We start from the raw sequence: 19,316 nt of genomic DNA, 5'->3' as shown, positions 1-19,316 counted from the left end.
GCAGAGAAATGGACAATAAAAAAGTGAAAGCGTGGTGGAATTATTTATATACACTCGTGCACATCGTTTGATAGTTTCAATTGCATTTTAACTAAATAATTTCATTTTCCATTTTTTCTTTTCTCTTTCATTTTTCTTTTCTTTCCTCCCAATCAAACAAAATCTTAGGATTAGAGTGCATGGAATGGAAGAAAAAGAGAAAAGAAAAATAATGTGATGAAAAAAAAGGGGAAAAAAATAATACATTTAATATTTTGGTTTTAAAATGCTGAAGAGGTAAGAAGTAGTGAGTGAGATGTGTGTAAGTGTGCAACTATGTGTCAGCACATATTGTACGAATAAAATAATGAAGGGTTGCCCCAATTCTTGTCTTTCTTTCGATAGCCTCAGAAATTATTTTCTACCTTCTCAACTAACCATTGCCTTCTTTAGATACACTAAGGTGATTTATACAGGAAGAGTTATATAGAAACAAGGTTTAGGTTTAATATCACTTTTTTTCTTACTATAATTATTCAATGTAATTTTTTTATTTAATTAGTATTGATATCGTTTTCGAGTGATATGGTGACAATAAAACATGACAAAGACAGATAAAGTAGAATAAAAAAAAAAGGAGAAAAAAGATTTTTTATACCGGTTAGAACAAACTTTTTATGTAGATTGTGAAAGCGACATAAATATAATTGGTATTGAAAGTTTTGGTTTTCTTTGTTGGTTATGCTATAACTAACATAAAAAGTCTCAAATTCTCCATGAAATCATAATTTCACATTTGCAAAGTTTGTGTTTTGACTGTTCATTTCTTCACCTTCAATACCACTCTTATCGCGCATTTCTTTAGCAAGGAGGTCTGGAACTCCAACACTTGCATAGCAAACACAATAAACACAAATAACAAACCCAATAAACACAATAATAGATTAGTGTTCAAAGGCTTACTAGAGCGAGAGCTATCTTCACGACAACAAAAATGACTAACAACAAGAGAGAGAAGATGAGAGCGACAATCAACTGCAGCGAGAGGGAGTAGATGAGAGTTAGTGCGAGGGAGAAGAGCAATGCGAAGAGGAGAGCATTGCAAGCATAACAATGAAGTGCAGTGGCGGACCTACATATAGCTGAGCGTGAGTAAGCCTCCTCTCTCATTTTGTTAAGATTATTACCAAATATCTAGAAAAAAAATTTTGCCTTCGTTAATCCCTTAATTTTCCCCCATAATTTTGCTCCCTTATTTATTTAAAGGATTGATTGATTGATACTTATTGTTAAATTACACATGATGATATTTATTAATTTATATTATTTGAAAATTAAATTGTCTAACTCACTTAAGGATTTAGGTCGTCACAACAAGTAAGGAGAAAGGGGAAGAAGAAAATTATAGATTACATGACGATTACATTGAATAAACAACATAATATATGTTTTTTAAATTTAAAATAATATATGCATCCACTTTTTATGTTGGTTCTAATACCAACACTCTCACTTTCTACGTCGTTTTTATATATAACTGATATAGAAAATCTTCTACTTCATTATCAAATTGTCCTTTACATCTCATTTTTATATCAATATTTACAATTTTATTACCATATCATTTATTATATCAAATGGATTATAATTAATAAAAAATTATTTTTGTAGTAACTTATTCTTCCTTTCTTTCTCTCTCTCTCCTCTCCATCCTCTTCTCCAACCAATATCCATGTTCTATATGATGAAACCTTCTTTCTCACCTCCCTCCATCATTTCCTCACAAACACTCCCATGCCACCCTCCCTTTCCGGCTACATCGCACTTAGTTCAACTATTTCATTTATAGATCAAGATAGATAGGTTGTACTATTACTTTAAATAATTTGTCATGAATTCTATTAATCGCGTTAATGTTAGTCTAATAAAAATTATTTGTTTTAATAAAATAAAAATGGAGACGACATTAAAGCAAAAAAAATTAAAATTTGGACAAATATTAAGAGTAAAACTGGTATTGTATAAGTTTTGATGCCTTTCACACCACACTTCAATAAAAAAAAGCATCTGTAAATTTTAAATTTTAAAGTTATAACAATATTTATAACTCTTGCAGTTGAAACATTTTAACAAAATATCAAAAAACCCACGCTCACAATTAAATAATCTCAAATACACTAAAACTCATTTTGATCATGTACTATTATATCTTCATATTTTTATTTTTAATATATGTCTCCTTTGTGATTTAGTTTCATAATAATACAATTTCTTCGAAATATCTTAAAGTGATTGTCATCTATTTATTCAACCTAAAATTTAAATATGATTTTAAAATACATTCTAATAATGTCATCAATAACTAAAGTTATAAATATCCTTACTAGTACTTTGAAGAAAAAAAAAAAGAGGACGAGAAAAAGTAAAAAAAAAATCATAAAAAAGAGGAAAAAGATTATATATTCTGGAACAATATAAAGAGAAAAAAGAAACTCATTCTATGATTCTTCTGTTATTGTTAGGTGAGGTTATTTTATTTTGAGAATGAGAAGACGTTGACAATGTTATCGTTGAATAAAGAGAAACTATTCATAATAAAATCCATGTGTAATAAGTTGCCATTGGATAGACATCTTTGAATATGTATGAATGTGAGTATGTCACTAAAAGCTCGTGTTAATAATCTCAATTTTATTTCGATGCATTTCCAAGATATAGATATTAAAGTAGAAAAAAAAAAAGAGAATGGTAGACTCTCATATTAAAGAATTTATATCAATTATATATTTGATCAAATTATTTATAAATAATATATATTTAATCAAATTACAATATATAAATGATATATATTTCATCAAATTATAGTATATAAATTATATATATTTGATCAAATTGTCGTATATAAATGATCGTATATTTCATTTTATAAACTAATTTTGTATACGACTTAAGAAATAAGTGATTTCATAATTTTTTTTATCTAAAATAACTTTTAGAAATAGATTATTATGAAATAAATGTTTCATAAAAAGAAAAACTTTCTTGTACAATTTTTTTACTATAAAAGAAAGTAAATCAAATACTCTATTTTTTTTAACTTTTGCTTTCAAACACAAATGATTTAATACTGATTTTTCAAAAGGCAAAAGTAGAGTGAATTCTACAATGTTAAAATTTATTTTATAGAAAACATCTTCAAAAATACAGGATATTGACAGAAACAAAAAAAAAATAATTCAATCATTTATTTATTTATAAATATAATTTATAGATTAACTAGAAATGAAAAAGTTTGATGTTATATAATAAAAAATATTCAACAACATAGTTTCAAATTTTTTCATTGAAAATAATATCATGCTGAGTTTTTTTATGTTGTCCTCTGCTGAATATTAAAAACACACTGTTTTAATATTTTAAAAATAATTTTAATATATTTTAAAATTTTAAAATTAATAACCAACAATAAAAGAACAATATAGAAAAATCAATAAAGTGAATCTTCCGATACATATCTTATATGAAAATATTTTGATATTGATATCGGAGTTAATAACTGGTGGCCTGTGAATCTTCTGAATTTATAATAAAAGAAAAATTAAAAAAGAAAGTATATAAATGTGACTTTGTTTTATTTTAATTTTTTCTAAATATGTTTGTCTGTTTGCACTTTTCAACTCTCTTAATTTTTGCACACTTTTACTTTGTTACCCCCATATTTGATGTTTGATATGCATTTTCCATGTTTTTTTTCTTCAAGTGGAATGAATGTTCTATTCTTTCCACTTTCACCCGAAAAGTTAAGTTAATTCAGTAGTCCCCCACTAGTCACTACCTAGTTTATAAAATTAAAGCTACCAACAACCACATTTTTTTTATCCACAAATAGTACCACAATAATGCAATTCACCAAGTATCTCTGAGGCCATGTACACACTTTTATCTTTTATAATAAATCTTTTGTTACGGATTTATGATTGATTTTTTTATTTATTTATGAATTCAATGTTTCTAAATATATTTAGAAATAAAAGTATTATTTGAAAAAATGAAATTTATTAGAAATGATGTAAGATGTGTGCAAAATTAAAAATAAGAAATACTAAAATTGGAAAATGCATGAAAATATAGTAAAAAGAAACTTGGGAAAAATGCATAAAGTAAATGATGGAAAATGAAATGGTTGAAGCAAATAAAGGTGTAGAAATATAGAAGAAAAAGATAAATAATAAATTGTTGAAATGAGATAGTTGAAAACATTGTAGTCACTCATCCAAAAATTCAAGTGAGTATTTATAGATTTTAATATCTTATTACAAGTATAATATATATAGCGTACAAATGATAATTATTCATAACCTCAACCTTTTTTAATCTTCAATCTCAAATGTTAACTATATAATGATCTTCATTCTTTAAAAAATTTGGCATATAATGATGTTGTTAGGGATACTATTTATTTTTGGAGTTATATTTTGAGCAATAATAAATGTATGTTTTGTTTTCTTTTGTTTTTTTTAAGTGTAGAAGGGGAGAGATAATTGTATATAAAAATATTTAATTTCATACCAAATTAAGCTTTATAAAGTTTAAACTATGTAACACTTTTTTTCTTTATGAAATGTGACAATTAATTTATAAAATCTTGAGAAAGCTATGCTTGTAATATTTTTTTTGAAGACTTAAATATGAATTTATTTTATATAAAATTAGATAGTTTTTTTTTTCCTTATACCATTTTATTCATTTCTATTGAATTTGAAATCACTTTTTAGATCATGTAAAATAATTTTCTTTCATTTTAATTCTCTAAAGTTGTTTTTCTTTTTAATTCTCTAAAATTGCGAATCACTAATTTCAGTTTTTAATATTCATTTTAAAATTATAACACCCTAAAAAGAAACTATCCATTGTATTATAAATCTTAACCCATGATTTTTATACCATATAATAATACATTTAATCTATGTAAAAAGTATACATACAATATTTACATAAGAAAATGCAAAAAATAAAACTTTTATAATACAATTATATTGTTCATTAAACAAACAATATATACAATGATAAATTATGGGAAATAGTTTCTAACATGACAATAAATGATATAAAAGAAACAATTTTAGTAAAACATAAATCGTTCAATTTCAATCAAACACAAACATATAAAATCATATAAATCACACATGAATTTATATATCAAATGATATTTAACAAATAAAATATTTACTAAAATCTTTCAAAAGACATATATTAAGTATGTTCCATTAAAGACTAACATCTAATTCAAATCAAAACAATATTTACATTTACAAGTGAATTTAAGTGCATGTTTGGTTTCGCGACAAAGTGACGTAGACTTCTAAAATTAATTAAAGAGTAAAAATTTCACCTTGAATGAAAAACAATTAGTTCTTGCTTCTATGATCAATTCTCCAATGCTGGACCAAATACACTCTAAAAATGATGGATTAAGGTAGGCTCATTACAACTCAAGTTTGTACATCTATATTATAACTTAGATATCAATACTAAATACATAACTCAACGGTAAAAGATAAATAGGTACATATAGTTTTACACTGAAATAAGTACATGTTCTAATGCAACCATGCTAAAAGGAAATACCTCATACGAAAAGAATACCAAATATGCTAAAAGGTAAAGTTCTTCAAAATATATTGTTAATAGTTTAAAATTGTAACAATATCTATAAATTAATGTAATGATAATAATATTTATAAGAAAAAATATTATGATAAAAGTCAACATTGTGGTGGTCGTTTTATGATTAAAATGAAATTGGAGCACTAAAAAGAAATTAAAATAAATGGACTCCCCACTCCCACCCACCTGACAACATAGCAGTTCTCGTATTTGTCCTTTAAACTTTCACTTTTTTAACATTATATTAGATAATAGAAAGTGATTTCAAATCATTATGCCGGAATTTTATTCTCACTCAAAGATAATGTTCGTGAAATTGTATTTAGAAATATTGGTATTTTCAGTGTTTTAATACTTAAAAAAAATAAATGTAGTTCTTGTTTTATTACACTCAACAATCTTATATTATTTACAAATTAAGGTTAAAATTTGAATATATCTTCTTCTTTTTTTAATTTTTAAATTTAAAATTTCATCAGAATTTTAGACTTCAAGGTGACAGAGAATATCTCAAATATAATAATTAATTCTAAAAAATAATATTATCAACAATTTAATATATATATTTCTCCATATAAAATTAACCATAGATTAGGATTTACCGCAACAACTTAACCTAGTTTCATTATTTATAATTATTTTTATGAAATTATAAAATTTAGCGAGCCTTCTTGTCCAGTGTTGGTCAATCCAAATTTATATTATTTAGATCTAAACAAATCAGAATTTTGAACTCTTTAATATGTTCAGTGGATAAAGTATTTTCGGGAACAATTAAATGAAAATTGCCTTTTTCTAATCTTTTGTTTTTCTAATGTATTTAATAAAAGTTTTATTGTGTATTTTTATTTTTCCTTTATTCATAGAAACTAATGAAAGATTCATAATTTAATAAGTCTTTTGTGTATTTTTAATTTATAAGTTAGTTAACATAGAAACAAAAATCTAAAATTTTAAAGACATTAAGTTTATATGTTTTTTTTTTCATCTATATATGTTCCTTAATTTATTAATTTCTATGTAATATAAGAATTTAACTCATATTCGAACTCTATTTTTCCTTTTAAGTGTACATTTATTCTACGTTGGCATGAAAAGAAGATAACAAGTGAGAAATAAAGTGAAAATAGAAGCTTTTTTAAGAGAAAATAAATTTCACACTACCTGTAAATATCTACCTATATAAATTTCACATTATGTCACTTAATGGATCCATCATCAAACTTTCTGTCAATATTTAGTTTTACAGTCAAAATTTCAAGTACTCAACATGAGTTAGTTTGTTAAAAGATTTTATATTTTTTATAAGTACAACTAAAATAAAATATACAAATATTTCTATTAAATTTAGACTTCTATTTCATTTGCTCACTTATTCATACTTTCACTTTTCCAAACCCTTATTTTCACTTTCTATTACTCTCTCTCTGCCTTCCCCTTTTACCTGTTCCCTAACTAACACTCCTTTTTTATTTTCCATCAAAGAAGATAAGTTTCTCTTTTTTTTTTATTCATTTAAATTCCAAGATAAAAGGATAAAGATATTTCTTTTATTTCTTCTTCACTTAAATGACGAGAAAGAAATATTCTGTATTTTGTCGAAAAGATCTGTGAATATTTATATTTTTAAGAAAAATCAATCACAGTCAATTACGTAGAAAAACAAACAAAATAGTTAAAGAAAAAGAGTAGAAAAATATTATCCACACACTTAATATCATCTGAAAAAGAAAAGAATACTAAAATAGTAGTTGTTCCTTATAATTTCTTCTCGCAAGTTGTCACTATCTTTGGGCCTTTTGATATCATGCAAAGGCAAAGCGCCACGCTTTCCCCATTGCCATTGATCACCGTCGGTGCCCGAGCTCGCACGAATCCCTATTCTCATCCAATCCAACGGCTACAGATGAAAGCACCGCTAACCTATAAAAGAGGCTACACGACACTCCAAACAAATCCATGTCCAACAATACCCTTTAATTAATTAATTAACTAATTAATTAATTATTATTCCTCTTTTTTCAGTTTTGAAATGTTCTAGGCATCTAGTCCAACAATAACAAACTGACTTTACAATGTTCCCCCAAATTAAAATATTCCGTGAATCCCCTTCTTTCTTTTTTTCCCATATTTTGACCATCTCTCTCTCTTTTCCCTCTCCTATATAATCTTCCACCCCCCACACCTCTCTCTTCATCCTTGACCTATTTATTTTCCCTCTTCTTCTTCTTCGTAACACTCTCACTCACTTTAATGGAGGAAACTTTGGTGCCAAAGAGGCCCAGAGAAGAAGAAGAAGAAGAAACCCAAAAAGACTTGAACTTTGAACAAGACTACTCCTCCAAGAAGCAAAAACCCTACACCCACATCCTCTCTCTTCTTGACTCAGAGGAAGAAGACTCCACACAGGACCTCTCCCCTCTCATCACAACCCTGCAACAAGAAATCAGTTGTGCCTCCAACAATGGTGATTTCCAAGATGCCCTTTTGGGGGGTCCAGCTCAAGCAATTGACCTAGACAACCTCACAACAATGGATGGAGCAACAGTAGCGTCGGAAGAAGGGGTTGTGAAGGAAAAGGAAAAGGAAAAGGAAGAGGAGGAGAGTGAGAAGGAGAGGGTGATGAGACACCTCCTCCAAGCCTCCGATGATGAGCTTGGGATTCCGAGTAGTGGCGATGGGGTGTTTGGGTTTGTCGGAGAAGATGGGTTCAACAGTGAACATGGGTTTTCATCTCTGTGTGACAAACTGTGGGAGCTTGAAGATGAGAGAGCTAACTACTACGCTTTCTTGCAATCTGAACTCTTCCTAGGGGGACATTGAAAATTATTGTCTAGGTCAAATTATCGAAAACTACAAAATGGTAACATAGTAGGATCAGAGATGGAGGATTTTTTTTTTCTTTTTTTTAAAAGAAATTATTTAGTTTGATTTTTTAAGCTCTCTTTTGTAAAGATCACGAGAACCCTATGTTGTCATTGCTTATCATCTACGGTTAGGCAGTGCCCACTTTTGCAGGTCAATCTGTACTTCACCACTAGAAAAATTAAGTAGATACTCACATTAAGAAAAAAAAAAAGGAATTAGACTTTTCCTTTCATTTTAATTTATGGTCGACTTTTTTATTTTTACCAAGAAGACTCCATGGAGTTTCAAATACGGGTCGGATTTTTTTTCTTCCACGTCACCGGAACTGGAATAAATTTAAAAGGAGTTAATTAAATTTTAAAGTTATTGTAAATTTAATTACTTTTTGTGACATTTTATTATAAGTATTAGATAAAAAGTATAAGAAAGTGTGATGATTTGTAATTAATATAAAATAATAGTGTATTTTTTTATAAAGTGATAAAATGTTTTTTTATATTTTAATTAATAGCATCTTAAATAATGAGATAATTATAAATTAGGGTTATTTAGGTTGGTTTGTTTTTTAAAGATAGATTTGGAAAAAGTGAATTTAATGAGATTTGATGAGAATGTTAAATCTTAAAAAAACATGATAAATTTGAGAATATATATATATATATATATATATATATATATATATATATAAAAATACAATTAATATATAGTTCTTTTTGTGTTTTATTGATTTTATTATATCGATTTCGAATTTGAGAGAGTAAAGCACTATATAAAAATAAAGACTCATAAGATTTTGATAAATATAACAAGGATAAGTAAGAATATAAGAAATTGTTCAAAACATGAACTTATTACGCATAATAAAGATAAGATGACAAATCTAACGATGATATTTGCAATTTGGGTCATCACTTTTATTTATTTTCTTTACTAATTTTTGTTTTATTTTTGATAATTTATTTTCCTACAATTTACATTCTTGCACCTTTACATTTTCAATTTGTTAAGAAATTTCATTTCAATCCATCTTCATCTTCTTTATTCTTTTTTACTATATTTAATCTCCATTTACAGTATTCTACTTTTAATCTAAAACCACAAAAAAAAAATATTATCGAAAAGAAAGGCATGAATTCTACATTGATATTGATATTCACATAAAAAAAGAATTTAGCAAATAGAATGTTTTTGTAAAGTTGATCCACGATATAAATAGATTGCAAATCAACTTTGTGTTAATTCTAGAGTCCTAAATTAAAGGATTCTAATTTATATCGAAAAACATTGATTTGTTAGTCTAATTCAGAAAGAATCCACACCATTTAGTTCACTAAAAATAAAACAAGTATTGAATAAAATCTTCGAGAAGTAGTCAGATGACAAGATAATAATCATATATCCTTCAATTAACAAAAGATAAATTAAACAAATTAAAAAATATAAATTTTGAACAGCTAATAAACTTCTAAATCTAACAAATTTTAGTGACCAATAATAATTAGTAACTATAGAACCATTTTCAATACTAATTTAAAAAAATTGGTTACTAAAATAATTAATATTATGAATAAAAAATTATAATTGGTCACTAATTAGTTACCATGGTTTTGACTACCAAAGGAAATTGGTCACTAAAAATTAGCTACTTAAGTTTTGGCTACCAAAATGATTTAGTTTCTAAATTGGTCTCTAATTAATTAGTTATCAATTTAATGAGTAATTATAATTTTTTATTTATAATAGAAACTATTTTAGTAATCAATGATTTTTAATTTTGTAAATTGGTATCTAAATTGGTCAGTACACTAACTGTTTCTTATTTCTAAAATTAGTTTATAATTGAGGATTTTCTTGCAGTGAACACAATAAAAAAGTTAGTATAAACTCAATTGAAAATAGATAGAACATTTTAAAAATTAAAAGTCAATTAAGCCATTTCATTGACTAATTAATTTTATATATATATATATATATATATATATATATTAATCTTATTAAATTGAAATGTAAGATTTCAACGAAAAATTATCTATTCGACTATTCAAATATACACATGTTAAGATTGTTAGTTGTACTTTTTACCATTTTTTTCGAAATTTATTTAGTTTACTAAAAAAAATTGATCGTAAAATTTAAAAGCCTCAAAAGCATTAGTTTATCTACTTAATTACTTATGCTTATGTGAGCAACTTTTATATTTACACATTACTTAATTATTTGACGCAGAATGTAAAATTAGTTAACTGTAAATTGAGAATTCTTATCATATTAGTTAAATTCATAAACTTTATGCAGATAAAAAATAATTAATATTTCATTGTAGTATTTTATTTTGGTAAAACATGTTATATAAAAAATATAAGTAAATATGTATTACTTAATAACATAGTAATAAATATTTAATTTGTGTCAACTTTGTACATGATTAGAAAAATAATATTAAGGTTAAATTGATTAATTTAATTTTTTGTAACATTTTATTTAATAGTATAAAATTACTAAATAGAATATTATAAAATTAATAATGCAAGACAAATAGCTAACAAACACACACATATAAGGGAAGCTAGTCTTGATTTGTGTTCGTGAGTTTTATCAATTTGATGTTTTACACGTTGATGATTGATTTCATTTTGAGGATGAAGTTTGGTTGCTATGATGAATTTGATTTGGTGTGCATGACTAATTTTATTTTCTTGGTTTGGATGATTGTTTCATGCTGGAGTGTTTTGGTTGATTTTGTGTTGATTGAGGGAATTAGAACCTGAGCAATTGAGCGAACTGGTGCAAGTCCAATGTTTTAAATTTGTTTTTTACCAAAGCACCAAAAGGGAAGTACCAAATTGATCAGTTGAACAAGTCCCATTTTTCCCAAATCACATTTTCATTGGTTGATATTTGATACAACGTTGAGCAATGGTAGATTGGCGCTGAGTGCCAACCTTGTTATGCAGGTCTGGGAGCATTTTAGCTCTAGGGTGTTGAGTTCCAACTTTTGCCATTGAGCGCCAAAATTTATGAATGTTGTGGCATTGAGCGACAACAAGGCACATGGCACTATTGAGCGTCATCTTTATACTACAGGTCTGAAGCATTTTAGCTTTAGGACGTCGAGCACCAGAAAGTGTTGTTGAGCACAACTTTTTGTAAGAAGAATAACACTAACCGCCAAAAATGCCACGATCACCATTTTTTGCAAGGTTTGGCGCTAAGTGTCACCTTTGAGCTTTAGTTTGTATGTTGAATATTTTTTCTTCTTTGGCAGTTTAAGATGAATTTTATAATGGACCTTATGTATGTTCATGATGTGGATTGTTTTTAATTGAGGTGAAGATGTTGTTGTGGACATGAATGAGGATGGTGTTTAAAAAATTTCAAGGAGAAATTCTTTTGTGGTACCATTATGCATTAACGTGATGAATGTTAGTAAGGAGGTATCTTGATACTCTAACCATTCACACTCAAATAGAGTATAATAGGTCATGTGGTGAAAGTAGTACGAGGTCCTAGTCAATAAACTTGTTTGGTCCTAGGCACGAAAGGAACCAACCTTTTGTGTGGTTGAGTGATAACTCCTTAAGACTGGACTTTACAAAGCCTAGAAACCACCACAAGGACACACATTCAGTGAGTCCGACGTCATTGACATTTATCTTGATAATTAAGTTTAGTAGTTTATATATATATATATATATATATATATATATATGTATGTATATATATGTATGTATGTATATATATATGTATGTATGTATATATGTATGTATGTATATATATATATATACATACATACATATATATATATACATACATACATATATATACATACATATATATATATATATATATATATATATAATATATATGTATATGTATATACATATATATATATGTAAATATATATATACTAATATTTCTCTATTAAATTAATTATAAAATTATGTTTAAGAAAAAGAAGACCTCAAAAGAATATTTTATTACTAATATAGCTATGTTAAATTAATTATAAGTTTATATTTGAAAATAAAATTTAATTAAATTATTATTAGTGTCGGTTAATTTCTATTGGTATTAAAAATGATAATTAATGAGTTGAAACCTTTATTTAATAAATTATAATTTTGGTCATGAAAAAGAGAATGATTAGTTATCTATATTCTGTTATAATCAATCTGGATTCTATCTTCTTCTTTTATCTTTTTTATTTTTATGTGACTTGTCTTTCTCTCCTTACCTCCTTCTCTTCTGAGTTATTTTTTTAGGGTCTTGGCATATTACATTTCTTGAATCTCATATTGTCCTGTGTACCAATTTTTTCATCCTCATTTCTACTTGGTATGTTTTTTCTTTCTATTTGTGTTGCTGTTGTTTTTACTTTGTTTTTGTTGTATTAGAATTTGAAACGTGTTTTTTTTTGCCTAGTTTTATTTTTGGGCACTTTTTTATTTACGAATTTCAAGAATTTGTTATATATATCTTGATGAGGAATTATAATTTTTTTATAAAACTATTAATTAGATTATGATTTAGTCGTTTAGTGGATAATAGATTAGTTGAAGTATAATTCAAAGTTGGATTTTCTACAGAAAGATAATTCAAGTTTAGGGAAAAAAAACGATTAACTATCGAGTTGAGAAAAACAATAATTTTTTTAATTATTTTTATTAATGATTAATCTTAAAATAAACTTTGCAGGTTTGTGAAAAAGTTTAGACTTAAGAAGCATAAGTTTACTATTGAGTTTACTTTCTTCACAACTATAACCAAATTTTATTTTCTAACTCATTCGTTTTATATACTTATCTTTAGTAGTGTTTTATATATTATAAATTTTTTTATTTTGTATAAAAATATATAGTTATTTCAACTATAAAATTTGAATCAGACTATTCTAAAACTCAAAAGAATAGAAGAATTGAAGTTTTAATTGTATCACAAAAAGGAGCTATGAATAAATTTATAAAAATAGATAAGAAAAATGAATTAGAAAATATAGGCAGGTCAACAATGTCTCAAGAAAGATAAATTGATTAACCTTATTATAAAGAAATGTTAAATGAAATTAATTATGACACTATAATAAAAAAAATTCATCAAAAAAATAATTTTAAATATATATATATATATATATATATATATATATATATGATTTATTGATTTAGGTTAACTCTTTTATATACTAACTTACCCTTTTGTGTGCTTTGGGATTCTGGTGTTTGTCACCTATTCAGTATAAGCAAATGAAGTTGTAAGTATAAAAACACCTATGAAAGATGAAGAGTCAAGAGATAGAATTGGAAAAAAGCTTTGGTATGAGACCTAGATTTGGTTATAGGGTGTTTATATAAATGTCATTTTATAATCTATATTTTGGTGAAACTATATTAATATATTTTATACTATGATGATTTAACTTTGTATATTATTGTGAAATATCTTATTTTATTACTTTTATGCTATTAAAAATAGATGTTACAATATATAGAAGATATATTTTTTAAATTTAAAATATGTTGAGTTAGGAATAAGTACATGGTTATATTTTTATTCATCAAGTTTTTTGCTATGAAGAAGACAAATTAGGATATGTATGTTTCACATAAATGTTCTTTCATAGTGGACCACTTCCACTTGGATCACACGTTTCACAAATTTTATTAGTTTATATTTTCATATTTATTCTAATTTAGGTGGAGAAAAATAATTATAACAGAATTGTTTGGTAATATCTTTTATTTCTACTTTTGCTAATATTTATCAAATTAATAGACACCTGAAAAAATGCGTAAAAATTATAAAATATTAATTTTCTGCCAATTCCTATAAACATGAAATCAAAGAAAACTGTGCCGATGTTTTATAAATTTATTTAATTAAAATAACGCATAAAAATGTTTAATTTGTCCAGCCAAATGGTCCACAATAAAAGAACACTCACCACATATAAATATAAAATCTATTTGACATTTCAATTGAAATGAGCTGGAGATTTTAATCGTCAACAGGGATAAAATAATGCAGTACATGTAAGGTTGTCAAAATTAAATCTACAACACATATTATTTTTTTAAAAATTATATATTTATTTATAAGAATATGTACAGAAATATTATTTTAATTATTATACATTACGTTTTTTCAAGTTTTACTTTTAATTATTATTTTAAAATTAATTATTTTATAAATAATTTATTTTGAATTATTATTTTAACAATCTCTTCTATCTTTAATAATTATTTAAAAAAATTATATATATATATATATATATTTTTTTTTAAATTTTATATTTAATAATTATTTTATAAATTAATTATATACTTTTAATTGATCTTAATTCAAATTTCTATAAAAATAAAAAAATGAAAATACAGAGACACAAAAATGTCTGTGTTTTTGCTGGTGTAAAATAGTGAAGTTTGTACATAGGTACCGAAGAAGTTGATAATATAAATGAGATTCATGAGGTTGGTAAGGCATGTAGCCTTATTTTCTTTTTCTTTTCCCATTGGTTAGTTTCGTCTTTCTCATCCACGTCTCTTTTTATATCCCTTTCTCTGCATTCTTTAAGTTTTAAAATTGTTCCCCATCATTTTCAGAAAGAAATTCAATCAATTAGAAATAGCTAGAATATAGATTTAACTAATCGTAATTCAATTCAATTTAGATTAACTTCCTAATAGGGAAACTACTTTGGAACTTTAAATGAAATTCAATTTCAGAAACAATGATCAGATGTTATTTAATTCAAATTAATTTAATTTGAAAACTAGTTTATAGAATGATCTCAAATAGTACATGTGAAAACCTAGAAGATGATAATTTAGAATTGATAAGTGTTTAAAAATAATGAAATACGATCATTTTATTATTAAATTGTTTAAGTATAAATGAAAATTTTAAAAACGAGTTTTATTAATTATAAATTAGTTATAAACACCTCACCTTTCTAGAAAGTGTTCCTTTAGCACTTTTTACTTACTTTTTACAAATCTCATGTCTATAATCATCTCTATGACGATCAAAGATCGTTAGAGGGACTCCTGAGGCGAGATCTCTATTTCTTCCTGATCAATTTCTCATTTATTTTTGGCTCTTCTCTCTAATTTAGTTTAGATTCATATGCACGCTGAGAATTTCAAACCGCATGTGTTCTCTGAGCTTCCTTCATGTTGTTCCACTAATCAGTGGTTCTGATGATGTTCTCTGATGATGTTCTTGTTGTTCCTTGGTTGAGTTTGGGACTCTGTTATGTTTGTAAAGAGTTTTGATACTCTATTTGATCATGTCAGGGATTCTGCATAGTATCTCAGGTAAGAGAAACTAATTTCATTGTTTTAAATCATGATCATGTTAGAATTGTAAAATTAGTAATTTTACTATGATTGATTGTGTTATTGGAGATGCAAATTAGTACTTGATGTGTGAAAGCTAATGAATGTAATTCTGAATGATGTTTGTGAAGATGTTGATTTTTATAATTGTAATTGAAGTTAATTGGTATAACTATTTAACATAAACTTAAGTGTGAACTGTGTTTGGTATATTGAGGAAAATTTTGAAATGTTCTTGAAATGCAGAATTATGCATTGTAGAATTATGTAGACTCATTGTGTGAGTATTTACCTGGGCGAGTTTCAAGTCAAGAGCTCACTAGTTTAAAATTTGTTGGGCGAGCCTATACTCGTTGGGCGAGCAATCTTTTGATAGGCGAAAATGTACTATTCGTCTAGCGAAATGATGTGTTCGTTGAGCAAATGTATCAGTACCTACTTTGAATTTTGGTTGATTTTAAATTGAGAAAATTTTCAATTCTATATGAATTATTAGTATCTGACATGAGATTGAGACGTGTTAATACTAATTCAAGGAGAATTAGTTATAAATTGTAGTAGTGTATTCATTGAAATGAGTATTGTTTTGGCAATTATTCTAACGCTCTAATAACCATTCAAATTTTTAAATAGAGAGGAATGAGGTATGTGGTGAGAGGAGCAGGAAGTTCTAGCCTAAAGAATTTTTCTTGACCAAAGGTGTTAACGGCTAACCTTGTACCTTGTATATGGTAGAGGTTTACTCTTTTGTCGCTCTGCATAACATGAAATGTCACTACAAGTGCACAATTGCCTAGATCCAACCTCGATGCATGTATCTTGATTAATTAAGTCTTAGTTTTATATAATTGTATGTGAATAACTGATTGTTTGTGTATGATTTGTGCTATTATATTATGAATTGAGATAATTATTTTAAAAGTTAGCTTACCGTTTCTTTTGTTTTTGTCCTTTTAGTGTCTATTTTTCTCTTCCAATGATCACTTGATTGGTGTGAGCCGTTAAAGATTCTATAGCTGGTTCATTACAATGAGATAAGGAGATATTGCCGAGTAGTTGTACATAGATAGCTAATGTTTAAATTTGTATTTTCTTTTAAAAATTTTAAGGCAGTTTTGTATATAAAATTATATTTCAGTTTATATGACTTTGTGAGATGACTATAATATGATATTTATATGATTAGGTTCTATGCTCTGAATTATCAAATATGAAATGTTTTATTTGTTTGATGGTTTAAACGTTAAATAGGACATTACAGTACACGTGAAAAATCCATGATTACAATTTTTCAACTAAAAATAAAATTGCTCATGTCATACTCATCATTTTGTAATTTTTATATGATCTTTTATTATGATTATATTTGATAAGTGATCAGAAATTGTATTTTTTTTTAGAAATACTTTAACCGTATAAACTCTTTATCGAGGATTATAAGTATATGTAACTTAAATTTGTATACAAGTATACAGTTTATTTTGAATTGTTAAGGTTGACCGGAATATTTAAAAGTTTGACTAGATATTATTGGAGTTTGTTAGAAAAGTCAGGCAATTATGAAGTAGTTTTTCTAGAGTACAGTAGTTGTTGTGAAATAAAGGAAAATAGAATGATTGATAAATATTATTCTGTAATTTTATTTTGATAGCGAAATGTTTTTCTTTACGACTTTTTGTGTGTGTGTTCTTTTCCTTTTATTTATAGCATCAATTCTTCTTTTGCTTGTCCTTTGGTTGAGGACTCAAAAAGTCATGTCACACATCTAAAAAGCCAGTACCCAACTCAATTAAAAAATGAATAAAGTATTTATCAATTTTATTAATAAAGAATATCATTTTTTTATATATTTCCAATAATAATCTTCACAGAGTAAGTGTTGGAATATTTTTTTAAAAGTAATTTTCTGCATGTCTTAAAAGAAAGGAACTATGAATATAATATTTTAAAAATAAAATATCTACTTTATTCGTGAATATGAAATTGAAATAACAATGTTCTTAGATTCAAAGGTGAGAAATTGATGGATTGATGGTCCTTGTTCAGAAACTTGCTCAACCACGTGGAGACAAGTCTTCGGTGCTATTTCAATTCTCTTTGGAAACAAAAAACAAGACTTATCATGTGACTTTCCTTGTCAACCATTCACACACCAATAACATTATTAAAAATATTAATAAAATTATTTGTACTTAGTTTTATATAAAGAAAATTCAGGCGTATTTTTAAAAGTTAATTAATAATATATTAATTATTACTTGTCGTATAAATAATTATTGTAAAATATAATTTTACTCTAAATAGTTATTTTTAATTTTGATAATTTTAGAAATTGAAAGCTTAAAAAGAAATTGAGTGAATATCCATAGCACTAGTTGTGGTAGTTGTGTATCACATTGATGAAGAGAAGTACTGTCCAATTTTTGTCAATGTTTGATCTCATTCACGACTTGGCCAAAATATAGAGAGAGGAATCTGTTATAGTATTTATTCAAGTCAGATATGCATGTTCAGAAGTTTTTTTTTTATTATTCTTTTCAAAATTAAATACAATTTTGGTACATTAATTTTTTTCCTTGTCCATAATTTTCTTATTCTAAAATAGAGATATTTAATTTTTATTTAAAAAACATGATTTTGTGTCATGATTAATTTTATTCACATTTATTTCTTACATTTTAAAAAAATAAATCCTTTTCTATCATATTTTAAATTAATATATTAGGATTACAATTCAATTCAATTTAGCAAAGACAAAATAAATATAAAATGTACAAATTCGAGGATTAATCAAACTTGCATATTTTTTAAATAAAAACTCAATCGTGTCTGTATTCAAATAAGAAACCATAATTAAAGATCCAACAAAAGAAAAACAAATTTTATTTAAGTTTTTTTTTTCTTTTTAATTAGGAGTATGCTTTAGAATTTTTCTATAAAAAAATCTTAAAATAAATAAGTTTCTTTATAAATTAAAATATGTTTTACCAATGATGTAAAAACTTAGTTTAAACTAGTTTATAATGTTATGATACATTTGATAGTCTTATATCGTTTAGGAGTTAAAGATAATTTAAATATAATTTACTCTTCCAACTTTTTGAAACAAAGACAAAGCCGTAATAAAAAAATTTAAGGTTTAAAGTAAATAATATTTTGACACTAGCTTTAAAGATATTATTTCGAACTCGGAACTATACACTTTCAAATAAAAATTTTAAAAAGTTATACTAAATTTTTTTTTATAAACTATTTTATAAATTAACGAACTAAAAACTCATTTTCTATTAGAAAAGTTTGTAAATAGATATTCTAAGTGTATATTTTAGATCATAATACAACCTTTATATATGGCTTATCAAAAGAATATATTTTTGATTAATAATGTAAGATCCACTTTTGTTTTAAGTAAATAGGATTAACTTGCTATCTTCATCACTCATTTTCATATCGTCTTATTTTCCTAAAATA

At 25.6% G+C, this 19,316-nt stretch overlaps 1 protein-coding gene across 1 annotated transcript; it reads left to right on the top strand.

The window, feature by feature from the left end:
* Nucleotides 1-7,819: 7,819 nt before the first annotated feature.
* LOC114167568 lies at nucleotides 7,820-8,777 on the top strand. Its single transcript, XM_028052669.1, has one exon. It carries the CDS (start codon nucleotides 7,900-7,902, stop codon nucleotides 8,467-8,469), a length of 570 nt encoding a protein of 189 aa, XP_027908470.1. The 5' UTR covers nucleotides 7,820-7,899; the 3' UTR covers nucleotides 8,470-8,777.
* The last annotated feature ends 10,539 nt before the right edge of the window (nucleotides 8,778-19,316 follow it).

This window comes from Vigna unguiculata, chromosome 2 (assembly GCF_004118075.2).
Source record: "Vigna unguiculata cultivar IT97K-499-35 chromosome 2, ASM411807v1, whole genome shotgun sequence".
Classification (NCBI taxonomy): domain Eukaryota; kingdom Viridiplantae; phylum Streptophyta; class Magnoliopsida; order Fabales; family Fabaceae; genus Vigna; species Vigna unguiculata.
The sequence above is the reverse complement of the archived record's forward strand: the minus strand, read 5'-3'. Positions and strand labels throughout refer to the sequence as shown.

Excerpts from the sequence above, each read along its gene's own strand:
- LOC114167568 (XM_028052669.1), top strand. The coding sequence starts at position 7,900 with ATGGAGGAAACTTTGGTGCCAAAGAGGCCCAGAGAAGAAGAAGAAGAA.